The 19617-nt window shown below is 44.9% G+C and overlaps 3 protein-coding genes across 3 annotated transcripts; 1 reads left to right on the top strand and 2 right to left on the bottom strand.

Annotated features, from left to right (window-relative positions):
• Positions 1–3913: 3913 nt before the first annotated feature.
• THITE_2120889 (uncharacterized protein) lies at positions 3914–4793 on the bottom strand. Its single transcript, XM_003656331.1, has 3 exons — positions 4465–4793; positions 4342–4417; positions 3914–4287 (listed from the first exon to the last, which is right to left on the bottom strand). The coding sequence occupies exons 1-3, from the start codon at positions 4554–4556 to the stop codon at positions 3958–3960; spliced, it is 498 nt and encodes a 165-aa protein (XP_003656379.1). The 5' UTR covers positions 4557–4793; the 3' UTR covers positions 3914–3957.
• An 8168-nt stretch (positions 4794–12961) lies between these two features.
• On the bottom strand, positions 12962–13237 carry THITE_2057014 (uncharacterized protein; the record flags this gene model as incomplete). The annotated part of the gene is made up of 2 exons (XM_003656330.1): positions 12962–13064; positions 13101–13237. Coding segments are annotated over 2 exons (240 nt in total), but the record flags the coding sequence as incomplete, so codon positions are not given.
• Positions 13238–17463: 4226 nt separating this feature from the next.
• On the top strand, positions 17464–18709 carry THITE_2156026 (uncharacterized protein; the record flags this gene model as incomplete). Its single annotated transcript, XM_003656329.1, has 2 exons — positions 17464–18251; positions 18318–18709. Exons 1-2 carry the CDS (start codon positions 18071–18073, stop codon positions 18707–18709), a joined length of 573 nt encoding a protein of 190 aa, XP_003656377.1. The 5' UTR covers positions 17464–18070.
• Positions 18710–19617: the final 908 nt, after the last annotated feature.

Below are 19617 nucleotides of genomic sequence, written 5' to 3'. Positions count from 1 at the left end.
GTCATAGACAACGTTGCTGTCGTCGAGGGCTTTCACGTCAACATTGTCTCTGAGAGACGCCTTCGAGCGCAGGGCGCTTGGTACTGCGGTCTGGATTGCACGCTGCGTTGGGGAACTTTGGAGAAGAGTATTGTACTCAGGCAGCTGGTCGAGAAGTTCAACCTGACCTTCTTGCAATACAATGCTCTTTCCTCCTACTCTGATGCCCTTCGGGTGCTCCCCAGAAGCTTTGCCGGACTTGTGACTTTGAGCGCTGCAGTTGTGAAGAACTTTGGGAGGAGCAGGCCCTCCAAGGACCCGCTCCCAGAGAGAGAAGACCCAGCTGCTCTCTGGCACATCAGATCTGGTCATCTGAGTTCAGAGGCGCTGGAACATCTCGTCTTGAACGCCAGAGGTGTGCGGATTCGCGGGCCTCGCAGACTGGAATGCGAGGTATGCGCGCAGGCATACGCGGAACAGGTTATTTCGCGCCGCCCACCATCGAAGCCGTCACCACGCCCATTTTGGAGGGTCTCTTGGGACCTGTTCGACTTTCCGAGGGCACTTGACGGCTCGAACTGGCTGCTGGTCATCAAGGACGAGTACAGTGGGAAGCTTTTCGCGACTCCACTCATACGCAAGACGCACGACAGTGTGTACGATGAGCTCGTCCGCTTCGAACGCTGGGTGAAACGCCAATTCGGGCTGCCCATCTGCAAGATCAGGCAGGATGGCGACACCAGTGTCATTGGCATCAAGGGATACACAGCGTACGAGCTCTGGGCGCAGGAGCAGGGCATCGACTTGGAGGTTACGCCTTCGGATACCAAGGAGCCCAACGGCGGTTCAGAACGCGCAGGCAAAGAACTTATCACAAAGAGCCTTGCAATGCTCACGGGCGCCGGACTTCCTCAGAACCTGTGGCCAGAGTCGACGGTTGCAGCTGCGTACTTGCACGGCATAAGCCCAAGTCGCGCTCGCAACTACCGCTCACCGAACGAGGTGCTCGACTCTTGGTTCAGACACTGGTTTCGCTGGTATCAGCCCGGTCTCGTGCATTCCCTGACTGCCGACCTGCGCCCTAACTGGGGCGGCGTTTATGCGTACGGCTGCCGAGCGTACCCGCTGACGAAGGAACGCGAAAAGGGGATTGAGAGGCGTGCTGGGAAGGTCAAGCCCAGAGCGCACATCGGGTATCTTGTTGGATACAGGGCGTCCAACATTTACCGCATCTGGGTACCGAAACTCAGGAAGGTCATCACAACGCGCAACGTGACCTTTGACGAACGCACGTTCTACCGGGAGGGAGAGGAGCAGCTTGATGCTCAATCGGTGGCAGTCGCCAGAAAGGTTGTTGAGCTCATCGAACTCCCCATAGAGCCTCGGGACGCCGAGGCAGTGCCGTTCGGAGTTACAGATGCCCATGAAGACCCAGTGACGGTTCCCGGCTCTCCAGGACATCTGGGGGGTGTGACTGAACGGGAACCGGAAGGGCAGGCTCCTCCCCACTCTCCATCCTGTCTGGGGGGTGCGGAAGTACTCGAGCATCGCGGCCAGAGTTCGGGTGAGGAGCCCACTGGTGGTCTTTACACTCCAGAACCAACACCGGAGCCGCGCCAGGAACGCCCGGACGGTTTTGGAGGGAGCGGCCCCCCTGCTGATCACGGTGCTAGCAGTGACAGCAGACCGGTGGGAACTGCATCATCGGAGGCCCCTGATGCAGTTATCGGAGACGCCAGTAGCAGCGTCGCTGGCGGCACAACTAGGAGTGCCAGCCAGGGCAGCACGACGGCAAGTGCTGCCGCAGTCGATACTCCTAGCAGTGAAGAGGAGGTCGACCGCCCTGGCGATCAGCCAGAGGCTCCAGACGACTGGGAAGACGCCTCAAACCATGGTTCTCAGCCTGATTCTGGAACACCCGCAGCCACGCCAGCGAGGGAGAAGCGCAAGTACGTGCGCAAGGTATACGGACCACCAACTCGTTACTCAAGACGGATCCGTAGACAGTCTCCCGGCGGCGGTGCAGGCGGAAGCGGCGGTCTGGTGTGCTTCGCAGCCCCCATGTACCATGAGGAGAGCATCGACGTACCAGATCAGCACGCGTGGCATTCGTTCAGCCACACATTTTTGGATGACCCTGTAATCGCTCTGCAGGAGGGCGACAGCATCCAGCACCGCACATTGCATGCGGTTTTCGCGGCGGCAGTCCGCCAACATCGTGACGCGCGTCCTGGGGCAACGCCAAGCAGGCCCCGGGTGCATTTTGACGACCTCGCCAAGCTTCCTAAGCGCTGGAGGGATCTCGCCAACCACCCTCAAGGGCCCGAGTTCATCAAAGCGGCTGAGGAAGAGATTCGCAATCTCGTCAACAGGAAGACATGGCGCAAGATTCGGCGCGAGACCTTCAAAGGAAGACCACTCCCTCTGAAGTGGGTTTTCGTCTACAAGTTCGATCAGAATGGCAACCTCGAGAAGTGCAAGTCTCGCATCTGCGTTCGAGGCGACCTTCAGGAGCTCACTACTCTGCAAAGCACTTATGCAGCCACACTCGCAGCGCGCTCGTTCCGCACAATGATGGCTATCGCCGCGCAGTTTGATCTTGAGGTCAAGCAGTTCGACGTAGCGCAGGCGTTCTTGAATGCGGACCTGCCTGAGGGTGTTGTTTGCGAGATGCCTGAGGGGTTCGAAGAGCCTGGATTTCTTGTGGAACTGCAGAGAGCTCTGTACGGCTTGCGAGAGTCTCCGTTGCTCTGGTACCGAGAGTTCTCCGGCACACTTCGGAAGCTCGGCCTCACAGCTTCGCCTGAGGAGCCATGCTTGTTCTTCGATCGCCAACGGCGCGTGCTCGTGCTGTTCTACGTGGACGACTACCTAGTCTTCTACCACAGAGACCACGCGGAGACAGCTCAGAGGATCATCGACGCTCTGAAAGCGAAGTACGAAGTGCACGAAAAGGGGGACGTGGCTTGGTTCCTGGGCATCAGGGTGATCCGCGACCGCGCGCAACGCAAGATCTGGCTCTGCCTTGACCAGTACATCGAGAAGATTGCGAAGCGCTTCGGTCTCGCGGATCAAATCACCTTTCCAAGCATCCCTCTCCCTGTAATGGAACTCCGCAAGTTCACTGGCACTGCCACTCGAGCGCAGATCAGGCTGTTCCAGGAGCTTGTTGGATCGCTACTCTACGCCGCGGTCGTACTGCGCGCGGAGGTCGCGTTCCCGGCATCGTTGCTCTCGCACTTCCTGACGAACCCCTCGGGGACACACATTGATGCTGCAAAGCATGCAATCTCCTACCTGTTTGGCACGCGCTTCCTCGCTATTCAGTTCGGGGGTGTGCCGCAGGATGCTGCTCCCACGCAAATCTTGCTCATCGCAGGGGACGCGTCGCATGCGGATGATCCTGATACGCGCAGGTCGTCACAAGGCTATCTCATCTCTCTGTTCGGTGGGCTCGTTCATTGGAAGGCTGCGCGCCAAGATACAGTCACCACCTCGTCTACGGAGGCGGAGCTCCTCGCTCTGTCCACCGCAGCGCGGGAGACAATGGCGTTCAAGCGTTTCCTCAGCGACCTGCAACTTGAGCTGGGTGTGCCTTGGACTGTGTTCTGTGACAACACGCAGACCATCCGGCTCGTGGTGGGAGAGAACGAACGCATCAGCACTCGCCTGCGTCATGTTGACATCCACAACATGTGGCTGCGTCAGGAACACGCGAAGGGATCTTTCGAGGTCGCGTACTTGCCAACTGCTGAGATGCCTGCAGATGGGCTTACGAAGGTGTTGACTCGCCAGAAGTTCGAGCACTTCAGGGAGCTCCTCAACCTGCAGGATGTGCGTCATATGGTGCAGGGAGACGATCAGGGGGACAGGAACGCAAGGCTTGAGTAAAAAACAAACTAAACACAGGAGCGCACGCCGGCGCAAAACAGACTGGGGGGTGCCCGCACCCGCGAAACAACAAACAACAACGCGGAACTACTTGCCACCCTTCTTCTTCTTGGGAGTCATGGCGGCCAGCACCGCCGCCGCCACACCACGCGCCAGCGCCTCCGGGTCAAAGCCCGGAGCAGCCTCCTCCTCGCTCTCGTCCTCATCCTCGTCCTCCTCCTCGCTCTCCTCCTTCTTGGCCTTCTTGGCCTTCTTGGACTTCTTGGTGGGCGCGGCCGCCTTTGCCTTGCCCTTGCCCTTGCCCTTGGCGGGCGCGGGCGCGCGCTCGTCGTCATCGTCGTCGTCATCCTCGGCGTCGGCGTCCTCGCCCTCCATGGCGAGGAGGGCGCGCAGGGTGGCGCGCAGCGTCTTCTGGTCCTACCACACACAGTCAGACTAGCTCTTTTCCTTTGTCTTTTCATTTGTACTCACGAGATTGGCCTTGGGCTCCTGGCGCCCCTGCATCAGGGCCAGGAAGTGCTTGGCGGCGGGGAGCACACTCGCGGGGCTGATTCATCAGTACCGTGCGCCTTGCAACTGTGCTGACAGACTTACATGGAGCGACACTTCTTGCCGCGCGCACAGCGCGCGCACCGGGCCGCTTTGCCGGGGGCCTCCCGGCACTCCCCAGAGCTCTTGCCGCGCATGGCGGACTTCAGGCAACCCAGGCAGGGCTGCTCTCTCAGGGCGCCCTCCTCCTCCTCATCCTCCGAAGAGGAGGAGGAGGAGGAGGGGGGCGCCGCACGCTTGGAGGGGGTCTTCGGCGTGGCGGGGGTCCTGCTGCAAGTGTCAGAGACGCGGATGTACGCGCCGCGCCAGTCGGGCAGATTGTGGTGTGCTCACTTCTTGCTGGCGCCAGCGCCAGCCTTGGTGGGGGTGGCCGGGAGCGGGGGAGGCTTGTTCTTGGCCGCCTTGGCGGCGCGGGCCTTCTCGAGAGCGGCGAGGCGAGCAGAGGACGGCATGGTTGTTGTTGTTGATGTTGTTGTTGTTGCTGATGCTGCTGCTGTTGCTCGCGGTCTGCAGAGGAAGAGTTCGGGAGATGGTTTGAGGCGCACTCACCATGATTAAATACTTCCAGGAGTGCAGCCATCGACCGGCCTGCGGCACTGCGGTATTGTCTGCATGGCGCGAATGCAACAATGGGTAGCAATGGTGGGCGTGCATTCAAGACGTTGGGCAACAAAGGCCACAATGGCACACATGCGAATGATCGCAATGCTCAATTGCGCAACCTGCACCCACAATCGAGGCGGCACGATTCAAGATACGCGCCTGAATGGAGGATGGGGATGGAACGCGCTGCGCAATTGGGAACTGCGCACAATGCGATCAATGGCGCTCGCAACAATGCCAACGACAGCGCCCCTGAATGTCAACTTTGGCGCCCCTGGGTCTGACCGCATTCAGCGCAGCACGCAATTCGCCAACGCACGCGCCACAACGCGTACACAATGGCGCGCGGACAACTTGCACAATGGCGGCGGCTGCGCGCAATGGTGGGATCAATACCGGAGGCCACAGTTCAATGCGCCTGGCAGTGCGAGCTCCAGAGTCAGTGCCCAGCATGCGTGTTCCACAGACAGCCTCCTGAGAGTCTGTCTGGGGGGTGTGTCGCGTGCTAGTGCACACGTGACTCTATCTGCCAGGCTCCCTGCGCTCAGGGGGCACATGTCAGCTCTGCCCACACATGTATATAGACCTCGGCGCTCCTCCCACCCAGCTTGAGAGGAGCACCTCTCTCAATACACATGCCTCTGCATCCTGCATGGCCCCACTTCGCTGCTCTTCTCAGTACCTAATATACTTTAAGAGCTAGGTATAGACTAAGCACTAGTCGTTTATAAGACGATAGTAAAAAGGAGGGAAAAGCCAGTGCCTAATAGTAGACCCTAGTACCACTAGTATACTCCTCCTATATAGGGACTAAGTTGTAGAATGCTTCTAGGCCATTGCTACCCTATATACTAAGAAACCCTAGGAGGTTATAGTAGATTTAGACACTTATACTAAAATTAATATAGTTAGCCTCAAGTTTATAAAATGGTACTACCTTCCTATAGTAAAGCCTTCCTTACTATAAGCTTATATAGTAGACGCTTAGGTATCCTAGTTGTATAGAGTATTCTCTATACCCCTAGAGCTATTAGACGGAAAAGGCGTAATATAGAGGCTCAACGTCTCCTATATAGCCATTGACCGCCCCTTTATCGAAAGAGGGTCAGCCATTATTCTAGAGATACCTATAATAGTAGAAGAATATATCTTGCTATTTCTAATAGCTAACGAATAGTAGTTTATACCTAAGACTACTAAAGTTCGTTTTAAACGCCTAAAGCAGTTCACTAAGACGTTGTACCAAAAACCCTATATTTACATTCTATTTATATACCTTGATATACTATAAGCTCTATTCCCTAAGGAGGAGGAGGATGAGGAGACGTAGGTGAAACTGTCCTAAGGTAAAGACGAAATCCCTAAAGAGCTCTAAGACTTTACCAATATATTAGACCTTACTAAGGCTAATATTCTACTACTATACTATAAGACCAATTATACTATCGAGCTATTGCTAAGTACAATACCGCTAATAGGGCCTATTTACCTATTAGCTTAAAAGGAGTTGGATATCCTTAAGGAATACCTTTGTAAAAACCTAGCGAAAAGGCGTATCTAAGAATCTTAGAACCTAGCTACAAGCCTAGTTTTATTTATACCTAAAAAGGATAGTACCCTCCAACTCTATATCGATTACTAAGGGCTTAATAAAATTATAAGGAAGAACCGCTACCTATTGTCCTTGATCTTAGAGATCTTAGACCATATAATTGGTACTAAGTACTTTAGTAAGTTAGATGTCAAAGAGGCCTACTACCGAATCTATATTAAGGAGGAAGACAAATAGAAGATAGCCTTTTATACTTGATATAGCCTATTTAAGTACTTGGTTATACCCTTTAGATTAACTAACGCCCTAGCAACCTTCTAAAGTTATATCTATTAGGCACTAGAGCGACTTATAGACGATTTCTATATAGCTTTCCTTAATGACGTTCTAATCTTTTCAAAGGACTATAACACCTATACTTCCTATATTTAACAAGTCCTTAAGAAGCTCTAAACGGCGTAGTTGTATTGTAAGCTAAGCAAATGCTAGTTTTACCAACGTAAGGTCAAATTCCTTAGATACCTAGTAACTCCTAAGGGAATTACTATAGATCTAGCTTAGGTCTAAACTATTTAAGAATAGCTAGAACCTACTACTTACTAAGATATTTAAATCTTCCTTAGATTCTATAATTTTTATTAGCAGTTTATCTCCTATTATTTGGAATTAACGTTGCCTCTAACTACTTTACTAAAGGGATTAGAAAAGGGGAGGAAGCTAGGATCTCTCTAATTCGCTAACGAAAAATAAATAGCTTTTAAGCGACTTAAGCGAGCTTTTATAGAAGTACCAACATTATACTACTATAACCTATAGAGAAAAGTAACTATTAAGACCGATACCTCCGACTTCGCTATAGGAGTAGTCCTATTTTAAGAAGAAGACGATAGAACGAGACAACCTATAGCCTTTTAATTAGCTAAGTTCTTTAGATCGCCTAAGAATTATAGGACATCCGACAAGGAAATGATAGTGATTATCAAGGCCTTTAAACATTAGCGCTATTATATTAAAGGGAGTAACTTTCCTATCACTGTCCTCTTTGACTATAATAATCTATAGAGCTTTATAAAGCAAATACATTTAAATAGGCGCTAAGCCAGGTAGTATATATACCTTGTAGAGTACAATTTTGTTATTAAGTATTAGGTAGGTAAGCGAAACCCTATCGACAAGCTATTAAAGAGACCCAACTACGAAGAAGGGTCGGCTTTAGAATGTATAGTGTAGTTGCCGACTTTATAGAACAAGATAGTTAGACTCTAGTAAGTGTTTATAGAAGAGAGACTTCTATATATTTAATCCATTATATAGATAGGTATAGGATACTAGATACCTAGTAGCGTAGAGACTTAGCTATATATTAGCCCTAAGATAGCTATAAAACGTTAGATAGTTACTATTTAGCTAATAAAGCAGGGTACTTAAGAGCCCCCTAGTATAGACGAACTTAAAGAATTGCTTAGTCGAGAGCAAATCGTACCTAGAAAGGTAATAGCTACTTATATATAAAGCGAAGCCCTATATAACTTAGTATCTTCTTAAACAATAAGAGAGTTAATCCTAGAGTTGTAGAACTTAGATCCAATGATATAAAAAATCAAGGACTATCTACGAACTCTATAGCGAAGAACTGACGTTACCCCTAAGTAGAAATTAGGACCTAATAATAAGCTATTATATTAAGCTAAGCTTTATATCCCTACTAAGGAAGCTATAAAGTAAGAGCTTTTTAGGCGATACTATAATGATCCTCTAGTAAGACACTTTAGTTATAACCAAACTAAGAAGTTAGTACAATAGAAGTACTATTAGCTAGGTATCGATAGAGAAGTAAACGAATACTATAATACCTACCTAGTATATTAGTATTAGAAACTGTTAAGGTATTGACCTTATAGCAACCTTTAATTATTGCTAATACTAATATAACTTTAGAGCGAGATCACTATAGATTTTATTATAGGTTTTCCTATAGTAGAACAACTAGATAGTAAAAAGGATATAATCCTAGTTATAGTCGATAGGTATATAAAGATAAGTCGATTCTTCCTTATCTCGACTTCTATTCAGAGCTAGGAACTAGTAGAACTCCTCTATTAAAAAATCGAGCTTAAGTATAAAGTACCTTACAAATACCTTAGCGATCGAGGCTTAGTCTTCACCTTCTAATTCTAGAACGATCTTTGCTATCTAAATCGAATAAACTATAGAGTTTTAATAGCGTTTTACCTTTAAACCAATAGCTAGACTAAACAAATGAACTAGACCCTTATCTAATACCTCTAATATTTCACCTCTTTAAATCCTATTACTTAGGCAACACTCTTCCCTAAAGTAGAATTCATTTATAATAATTCTGTCAATGCAACTATTAGTATTACCCCCTTTTAAGCATTTATAGGGTACAACTCTACTATTTCCCATTATATTAAGGACGATGCTCAATAAAGGAGGGCACTATACCTTAACGTAGTAGAACAGATTAAGAAACTTAGGGAGTTGCACCAATAGTTGGAGCGACACTAGGCCAACGCTATAGCGAGTTAGAAACAGTACTACAATGAAAAATATAAACCAATAGAGTTTTAGAAGGGAGCCTTAGTCAAGCTGTCTACCTAGAACTTGAAACTTAAGACTAGTAAGAAGCTAAAGCCCTAGTTTATTAGGCTATTCCAAGTGTTGGACTAAGTAGGGTCGCTAACGTATCGGTTAGTATTGCTAGACAAGTATATAAGGTTGTACAATGTATTCCTAGTAGCTCTGTTAGAGCTTTAGTATCTATAGACTATAGCTAAAGAAGCTTAGATGCTAATGCTAGACTTAGAGGATAATGAGGAATAGGAAGTTAAGGAAGTATAGGCCAAATAGTGAATCGAAGGCGAGACGTTCTTTTAAGTAAAGTAGGTAGGTTGGCCCTTAGAATACAACTAGTAGGTCTATAAAGACGATATAGCGAACGTATAGCGATTAATTCACTAGTCTTAGCGAATGTATAAAGCTACTACTAAAAGGAAACGAGGGGAGGACGCCTAAAGCACGTTAAATGGTATATAATATAGCGATATTAGGCTAGCTTAGTTGTAGCTAGAGGCTAGTATATATGAACTAAGGTATATAGTTATATATAGACAAAACGATCGGACCTTTTCTCTAAAACCCTGATTAAACTATAAGAGAACACTAGGTTAGCGACTTATAAAGCGGGTAAACCTGCTCTATTAGGTCTAGGGCATTTTTATAATCGCTAATTTTATTGGCGATTAACAGGATTAACTCCTTAGTGAAATTATATTTCGCCTATATCTAAGCGAGATAGTCTACGTCGTTGGGACAAAGGTGGTAAACCCTCTTCAAGTCCTATATTTCTAGCTTATATTGGTACTAAATCACCGTTAATATTCCTAGCAACTAACCCAAGGGATAGATAGGAGCGACCTACCGCCGACGAAGATATATTATCTAGGCGCTTAGGCTATAGAAAGAAGGAAACGTTAAGTTCTATACGTTTAACAACTATAGCCTTAAAAGCTAGTTGCTAGTCAGTTGTAAGGCGCTTATTTAACGTAATACTATAGATATAGCGATATACCTTGTCTATAGCGTAGAAAGTGTCGACTAACTTCTTTAATAGGTGTACAATGCTATAGCGAGTATCGTTTAAAAGGGCGTACTCCTTATCGTCCTTTTAACCGTCGAAGGACTTCTAATCGAATAAAACTTAACTCTCCTTAGCTTTGTAGAGAAGTTGTATAATATATAAACTAATAACTAAATTAGTTAAATCTCTAGACATTATACTAATAGCTTAACTAGGTTAGTAGGCAAGTTGCTACTAAATACTAGTCCTAAGCTACTTACTAATATATAAATATCTTTTCTTTTTATATACTAGTTGCAACGACTCAACGACAATTTAGTAATAACGTATTTAGGAATAACAGATATTAGCGAATTATATAGAAGGTTCTTATATATAGTATATAAACACTTAAGGTATAGCGACTTTTTGTAAACTAGGAGTGTAAAAAACTCTTTTAGATCTATAATGAATCAATAGAGAGAAGGCGGTAGAGATACGATAAGGGAAAATAGCGATACGTAGATAATAATGAAGATAGGAATATAAGGCGAGAAAGCGGAGAGAAGGAGGGCGCTACAACTAACAGATTAATAATATACAAAGAAAAGAAAAATATAAAGCGTAAAGCGTAGCTACTACAATATAATTTTAAAACAAGGCGTAGGTAGTCTATATATATTAGTAAAATATAAATTGTTATAAAATAGGCAAAGTATATTATATATATTGCCCTAGTAATTAGTCTAACCTAAAAGGAATATCCTACTGAATCCTAGGCGAAACTCGTAGGTAGATAGACAATACATCACCTTTGCACCGCTAGTCAGCGAGCCTATATAGGTAGATAGACCTTTTCCAGAGATCGGGTATTAGTACGTTGCTAACTACGAGGCCTAAACCTAAAGATAGGTTCTATAGAGGGGAGGACAAATTGTCACAGTATATATACAAGCTATAGTCAAGCAAGGGCCGGTATAGCCCCTAGACGGAGAGAGCGCTTAGAAGCTTATATCTATAACATATAGTATAACGCACTAGCTCGGGCCCTAAGAGCCGTAGCTAAAAAGGTAGGTAGTCGCCTACCTAGGGCAGAGGGGATTCCTAATCCTCTAAGGATTAGCCTCTGATTACAATAGGAGATATATATAGACAGTGTCGCCCTAGAAACTACAGTTGCTCATTCCAATCACTATAACCCTTCGTCTTGAGGCATCTTACCGGTAGCTCTCGAAGACTCCTGTTACATCTATCCCCTCCTTTAGATAGCAGAGGAACCTAGCTATATAGCTTTCTAAAGACGCTATATACGCTATTAAGATTATAATAAGTTGTATAAGACTTATATTAAACCTATAAAGGAGGTAGTTCAGGCTTACCCTAGTTATAGACGAGTCTCTATTATTAAATGTAAACTAGTAGGCTAGGAGGTGTTTAAGCTAGTTGTACTATATGAAGGATATAAAGATTTAGAGGATCGCCTATACCTTTTAATTGACCTATTCTATCCCTCTATCTATCTAAGGATAGTAAAAAGTCGATAGAAGCTACTCTACCCCTATCGCCTTATATAGCGTAGTCTAGAACCTACTTAACTAGTCTAACCTATAGTCGGTTATAATTTAAGTTAGAAACCTATAGAAGTGCTACTATATATTATAGAACTAAAGAGTATACTCTTCTACTCCTATTAAGTATATCGCCTTAAGCTATATATACTTAGAGAGGTAGTTAGTAATTATTATAAAGTAGTTAAACGCCCCTTTATCTTTTATAGAGAGGTTAGTTATAAAGTCAATGGAAATCTGCTTCTAGAAGCGATTAAGGATAGGCAAGGGTTGTAAAAGCCTTTGATATAGCTGTCGAAAGATCTTGCTCTAGCGGCATTAATTATAGTTCCTAATGAACCGCTTTATATTAGATGATATAAGGTCTTAATAGTAATCTCTCTAGAGTATTTTAAATAGCCTATTATACCTTAGGTATCCTAATATAACTAAGTTATAGATCTACTAGATAATTATAGTAGTTAGAGGCTCCTATATAGAGAGTTAGAGATAGCTATAGAACTAGAGTACGCCTTATATATTAAAGGAGTAGTCTATAATCTAGGTCTATACTACGTTCGCCTCTTTTAGAAACTTCTAGGCTCCGTTATAAACGGCCTAGAGCTAGTAAGTATAGTGCTTATCTCCGACAATACCCTCGTCCTATAGGATAGTGAGCTACTTATCCTCGAAGAGCGTCTCTCCTATAGGCAACCTAGCCTCTTCCTATATACTAGTCTAGTATACCTTAATTAGAAAGAGTAGCTAGGCAATATACTAGTTATCTTTAAGCTTGTCTTATTTATATTAAGAGAGAGCATTAGGGTATAAAGCCTAGGATCCTAGCCGGTACCTTAGTTTAAAGTTAAATAGGGAGAGCGTCTCCGTATATTAGGCCTACTGTTCACTAATTAGACGTAGCTAAGTGAAGTACTTAAGGTTCTTATAGTCAGTTAAGATAGTAAAGGGGGCTACTACGCTCTAAAGCTCTGTCGACTAGGCCTTAAGATATAAGATAATAGCTAATAGCTCCTTATCGTAGATAGTATAGTTGCGTTTAATAGGGCTCAGTTTTATAGAGTAGTAGGCTATAGGGTAAAGAACTCCGTCCTCTCCCTACTAAGATAAGCATCTATTAAGTACTATACCTAAATAGTCCGCCTCTATAATCGTTTCTCTCTTAGGATCCTATTAGGCAAGGATTAGCTCTAATATAAATATAGCCTTAAATATATTAAAAGCGTCCTACTCCTCTTTACCCTAGTAGAAAAGGACGTTCTTATAAGTAAAGTATATTAATAGGGCTACTTTCTTAGAGAAGTTGGGGATAAAGTTGTAATAGAAATTAGCAAATCCTAGGAAGCTTTATACTCTTTAGACCTTATAGAGTACCTCCTACTTATAGATAGCCTTGATCTTCTTAGGGTTAGGACGAATATAGACCCCTATCTCTACAATATACCCTAGATACTTAACTTCCTTTACTATAAATATATATTTCTTAAAGTCTAGATTAAGACCTATATCCCTAAGTCTTTAAAGAACCTTATATACCTTCTTTATATAGTCTTTTCAGCTCTTGCTCAAGTATACTAAGACGTTATTAAGATATACTATTATATAGTCTCCTAGCGTTAGACTAAGAGCGTTATTAATATATCTTTAGAATATTATAGATATACCTATAAGCCTAAAGGGGTAGATCAGCTATTTAAATAGTCTAAACCTTATATAAAACGCTATAAGGTGCTTATCCCCCTTAGCTATCCAAATACAATAGAATATAGCTCTAACGTCTAGCTTTATAAGCTATTTAGCCCTAGCTAAAGACTAAAGAGTCTCCTTAATTAGGGGAAGTAGATATTAGTCCTATTTAGTAATCTTATTCAAGGCTTAGTAGTCTATATAAACCTCTATCCTCCTCCTAGCTTCTTTATAAAGAGGACTAGGGCAACTACTGATAAAGAGCTTACTTAGATCTATCTCTTATCTAATAGGTCTATAACCTACTTCTAAATCTCTAGGAGATAGTCCCTTAGTATATTGTATAAAGGTCCCTATAAGAGCTTAGAAGGTTTTCTATCTAGACCTATCTTAAGACGGATATAATAGTTGGCCTCCCCCTAATAAAGGGGTAGGCTATTCGCCTTCTCCTTATCAAAGAGGTTAGCGAAGTTATATAGCTCCTTTAGTAAAACGACCTTTAGGTCTAGGTCAGTGTTAGGCTAAGAGATGGCTACTCCTAGTATAGTAGTTATCTTATAGATACTAGTAATAAGGAATATATTTTATACCCCTTTAGACTTCCTCCTTTATATCTTGTAGGCTAAGCCTATAAGTACTACACTTATAACTAGGGTGATATTGGTTTTCTTCCGCTATAAGGAGCACTTATATACCTATAGGCTACTTTATAAATTGATAGTAAGAACCTTATTAGCTAGGTCTAATATAATCCTATAATAATTTATCTAAGGGAGCTCTAATATAACGTTGTAAGCTAGCCCTAGGACTATATAGAATATAGTAGTACTAATCTACCTATTGATATCCATTGTAATATAAGCAATATATATAATTTTCTTTATAATTTATACCCCTTTAACTATAATACCTAGGGTATAGAGAGTTAGTAGGCTTATCTACTTAATCCCTAACCTCTAATATACTCTCTCGCTAATAGCTCTATAGCTTTAGTATCTACTATCTATTTATATATTTATAAAACTAGAGGAGTTTAAGAAAATAGGGATAAGAAAGGATAGCTTATCTATTTTCTCTCTAATCTTTATAAACTCGTTCTATAAGCGGTTAAGTCCTTTCTCCCCCTATACAAGACTTTATATAGGGGCTACTCTTTTCCCTTCTCCTCTTTAAAGGGGGAGTCCTCCTCTATCTATTCCTTAGCCTCTAACTTATTGATATCGACCTAAGGAGCTAGTCTCTTAGCTAAGGCAAAAGGATAAGTGGCTATAAAGTGGCCCTAGCGTCTACAACGAATATAAGCTCTAGCCTATTAGTATACTATATATACTTTGTTGTTTATCTACTTCGCCTATAGTATATTTACACTTTATTTTCCTTTATTCTACTACTACTTTCCTCTACAACCTCTATTAGCTCCCCTCTAGGCTAGGGTAGTATAGGTTATATTAATCCTAGTTATCAATATATCTCTATCTATATCCTTCTCTATATCTATATTAGGCCTAGGTCGCTTCTCCTAGGACTATTAGTATCGTTCCTCTAGGTGGAGGGCCTCTAAGTCGGTAGTAATCTCGTAGTACTTTGCAATGGCTATAGTATAGTCGTTCTATAGGACTCCTTGTCCTATTACGATATACTTCAACTTTAGAGAAAGGTATTGTTATAGTCTAATAAGCTATATTTCGTTGCTCTAATTAAGTCCTTTAGCTTTCAATAGCTTCGCTTTAAAGCGAATAATAAAAGAGAAGAATAGCTCGTTGTCTCTTTAACAAAGTATATCTAGCTCTATTAAGGCTATAATCTATTTATAGAGATCTATATAGACTATTGCAAAATACTTGAGAAACGCTTCTAGATTATAGTTATAACTAGGTCCTCCTAACTTATAGAAGGCTATAACCTTGGCCTAGACCCCTTAGCTAAGGTTTCCCTAAATAAATATCTATTAGTTGTAGAGAACCCTAATAAAGTCTTAGTCTACTACTAGGATATATACTATTATAGCCTTCTAGGTAGTAAAGAGCTCTTTTTTACTATCGAAGGGTTGTCTTATAGGGAGGCATTTCTACTATACCTAGGGAGCTACTAGAGCTATAGCGTTAGTTATTAGAGCTAGGGCATTGGCTATTATAGAGACGTTTATAGTCTAAGCTATAGTAATCTAGGCTATATAAAGTTCTTTAATAGTTGTGTTCTAATATACAATCGTCTTCTATAAGAGTTGGAAGTACTTATAGACCTAATTTAGGTCTAGGACTTATAGGATACCTAGGTTGTTTATAGTAGTATTCGGTCTATTTGGTGCTAGCGTCGAAACGCCTAGCGTACTACTTTCGTCTACACCTAAAAGTAATAGCTACTCTATCTATATAAAGGTAGTTGAATTGTAATATACTAGCCTTATAGCGTTTATAAATAAGCGTATAATGTTCTATTCAACTACCTTAAGGAAGGAAAAAGGAGAAGTATAGGCTACGGTCCCTGCGTATAGAGTTTTTTAGGGGCTTGCGAAGTGGGTTCGGACTAACGTTGTTCTAGGCGTAGGGCGGGCCCGCTATAGGTCCGTCCTAGGGCCGCTACGGATCCTAGGCGCAGTCCCACATACCTAGCCCGGGTATAGCCCGGTCTGTAACAGTATTTAAGGCTATAGCTAGAATAGAAGTAGTTAATATATAAGTTTTTACTATACTTAATAGGCAATAGATAATAGATATAAGTAGATTATAGGCTTTAATCTTTACTATATTACTAGTAGTTAACAATTAGGTTATAACAGTTAAAAAAATATATATTACTATTATAAAGGTATACTTAGGTTAATGGTTAATATAAGTCCTACTTATATTTAACTTCTTCTTTACCTTTAAAGTATTTCTCAATAATAAAAAGATATTTAATATTCTAGAAATAAATTAGAAAATAGTTCTATAAAATCGCTAATAATTTAAGATCGTTTACCTAATACTACTTTAATAGCGCCTAGACATTGTTCTACTTAGACTAACGTAGCTTATTTACAATCTATATTATAAGCTCTAAAGCTATCTTATAGTTTTTACACTTAGTCTATATTAAGATAAGAAGTATACTAGAAAACGTAAAGTCGCTAAACTAAGGCGCTATAATAATAGTTGATCGAGGTTAAATATTCTAATAGACAATGACTTAAGGATAATAAAGGGAGATAATAAGCAACTACGAAAACTATTAGCAATCTACGCTTAGAATATTCTAATAGTAGGGAATTAATATTAGATATTTACAATTAAACTTGATTGAGTGTAATTAAGGCTATAAAGCATATAGCTAAATCAGTCTATCGGCTTAAGGGCTTAGTAGCGTAGGAAGAAAATAGGGCAAGGTGGCTAGTAGGTAGAGGGAATTTGTTTTCTGTGCTGGCTAGAGAAAATTTTAGGGCGGTAGTGGGGCAGGTGGGTGGCCAGGGCCCGATTGCAGCAAATTTTCCAGGTGGTTTAGGTTTACAAAGAGTCCGAGCTCTGAGCCTCCGTACTGCGCATAGCTCTGCCTGACCACCATGGCTTTCAAGTGATTAATTCAAGTGTGGCTGGCTGTCTTCCTTGAAGTGACGTTGACTGCCTTACCGCAGTACCCTGACGGGTCTGGGTAGGGAGAGGGAGTATACGCCCTCTTTTGCTTTGCCTCCACTGTGGTGTCTATCTTCTCCGGCTCTTCCTTCGCGGTGCAGGAGGCGTACTCCGGCATGTACTGTACCTCCCTTCTCTGTGACGGATAGGGAGCACTTCGCAGCTCGGCTGACACGCCTCGCCCTTGTGTGCGCTAACCCTTTGTTGCGGCGTCTCACCACTACATAGTACTGTTGCGGTGATGACGCTTCCTCTTTGCTGATTCGTTTTTAAGTCGGTGGCGCAGCTCGCAGGAGGTGGAGGAGCTCAATGAGGCACAGGAGGCATGACGCGGATAGGCCGGCAGTCAGCTCTTGGGGCTTGGGCTGCTGCTATCCGAGAATACTTCGCATTTGGCGGCGGACTTCAATTGGTGGATTTGTTGAGGTCTCGTTCGATAATGGCAATGGTGGGATCAATGGGCAATTGCGACGCAGGAGCGTAGGTATCAACAAGATCCATGGACTGTCCTCTGTGAAGCTTCCCTTTGAAACCCTGCGGCAGCTATCGCAGGCGCTGCGCTCTGTACTCCGTACCTCCAATGTACCTGCAGAACCGAGCATGGCGACCAGAACTTTTCTACCAACTACACAGTATCATACAGCTCGCTGCCCAGAAAATACCATTGTCTCCTGGGCATTTTCACACGATATATCTAATCTCCATATGATTCTGTTATTTCTGGCGCCTCCAGCCTCAGCCGCGCGGCCTGCACCTTTGTGCCGAGTCGCTTCGGAAGTTAGCTGAGACTCGGCCAATCAGCGCCCGAACCGGCCGCCGCCCGGTAAATGGAGATGCTGCCGGCGCCGGATTTGGATCGGCCGGAGGACCGTGTCGGGCCCGATGCTCCGGTGCATTTCGGCAGCGTTATTGAACGCATCGTACAGCAAACACATAGATAAATGGCGCCTGAACCGCGCTCCGTCTTTTTGCAAATACTTTTGCCTGGCTGGGACTGAGCCTTCAAGCAGTGTGATATTTTCTGAGAGCCAAACCAGCCCTTTTGCACGGTGTCACCATGGCAGCCACCGACTCCCGGAAGACGGTCCGCATCGGCGTCTTCATCCCGGCAGACTGCCAACTCCTCGACATGGCGTGCATCGACATCTTTGGCACCATGAGTTACGAGTACTTCTCGCTAGTCAAGGGCCTCGTCCCTGCCCCGATGCTCAACCTCGCTCCGAGCGTCCAAATCTCCTGCACGTAGCACCCCATCCCTCATCCCTCTTGTAGTGATTATGCTCCTAACAGCTCGGACCCCCAAGATATCTCGACCATCCAGCCAGGCGAGCTCATCCCGCTCACCGCATCCGCCCGGGTAAGCTGTACCCATCACCTTTCGCACCCGGCCGTGCAGCCCGGCCAACTCGACATCGTCCTCGTCCCTGGGCCCGACCCGACAATCGACTGGACGGACGGGGACAAGAAAGCGGCGCTGGAATGGCTTGCCGCCCACGCGGCGAGGCCCGAGACTGACATCCTCTGCGTCTGCACGGGCATCTACCTGTGCGGCGCGGCGGGCCTGTTGAAGGGCAAAAAGGCTTGCGGTCCCAGGGCTTTGCAGGGTGACTTGGCGAAGAAGTTCGAGGGGGTGGAGTGGGTCGGGGAAGAATTGAGGTGGGTGCGGGATGGGAATTTCTGGAGTAGCGGTGAGTGAAGCATGGATGACTTGCCTCTTTTCTGCTTTCTTCCCCTAGACTAGGCGAGGAGGCACAGACAGCGGAGCTGACCGTCAACCCTGATTTAGGAGGCATCACGAACGGAAATGACTTGGTTGCGGCGTATGCTAGACTCAGCGGCCGGTTCCCCGGGCCCGTTGCCGAGCTTGCTCTGGTGATGACGGAGACGGGAGAAAGACCGCAGAGATACGAGAGGGGGAAGTCGGCGTTGACGCTGGGAATCTTGTGGCAGGTACTGAAGGCCGTGTGGATGGGATACGGGAAGAAGAAGACTGCTTGAAGGGACATCAGAGAGAAAAGCCTACAGGTGGGCTGACTGGCTACGAGGAATAGCTGTCGCCATCGACACAAGTTCGTCACCACTGGAGACAGTTTCTTCCTTGAACAACCTGGAGGTAGGGGCTCCGCCCGACGCGCTCTGGAAAACCAGCCGATCCGTGCGTGTACTTTGGGAATCTCGAGTCTCTGCAGAACATTGAAATCAGGATTAATTTTGAACTGTTGTGTGTGCAAGTAGGACCACATTGAAGGCCGAGAAAGGTGCTTCACTCAGAAATGGAATGTCCAGGACGACAGCTGAAACGAGGCGGACGTGCAGCTCCAAACAGCCCGTTGTCAATCCAAGCATCCAAAACCGATCGAAGTGGGGCGATCTAAGCCGAGAGAAGCAGGCGGTGACAGGTTTAGCCTGGACCCCACAATGGTTGGCCGGGAAGCGGGTGGGGCGATAACTCACTTGATGTCTTATCGCCCACGAACTGTGGGAGACGGCCCCAAAATTTTTTGGTCTCGCAGCTCCTCCAGTTATTTCTGCAGAGCAGAGCCGACTTTCGACCAAGCCGCGCTCCCCGCTCTGCTTCAACCTTCACAATTTCCCCTTGCAACT

The sequence above is a fragment of the Thermothielavioides terrestris genome, chromosome 5 (genome assembly GCF_000226115.1).
Source record: "Thermothielavioides terrestris NRRL 8126 chromosome 5, complete sequence".
In the NCBI taxonomy this organism is placed as follows: Eukaryota; Fungi; Ascomycota; class Sordariomycetes; order Sordariales; family Chaetomiaceae; genus Thermothielavioides; species Thermothielavioides terrestris.
The sequence above is the reverse complement of the archived record's forward strand: the minus strand, read 5'-3'. Positions and strand labels throughout refer to the sequence as shown.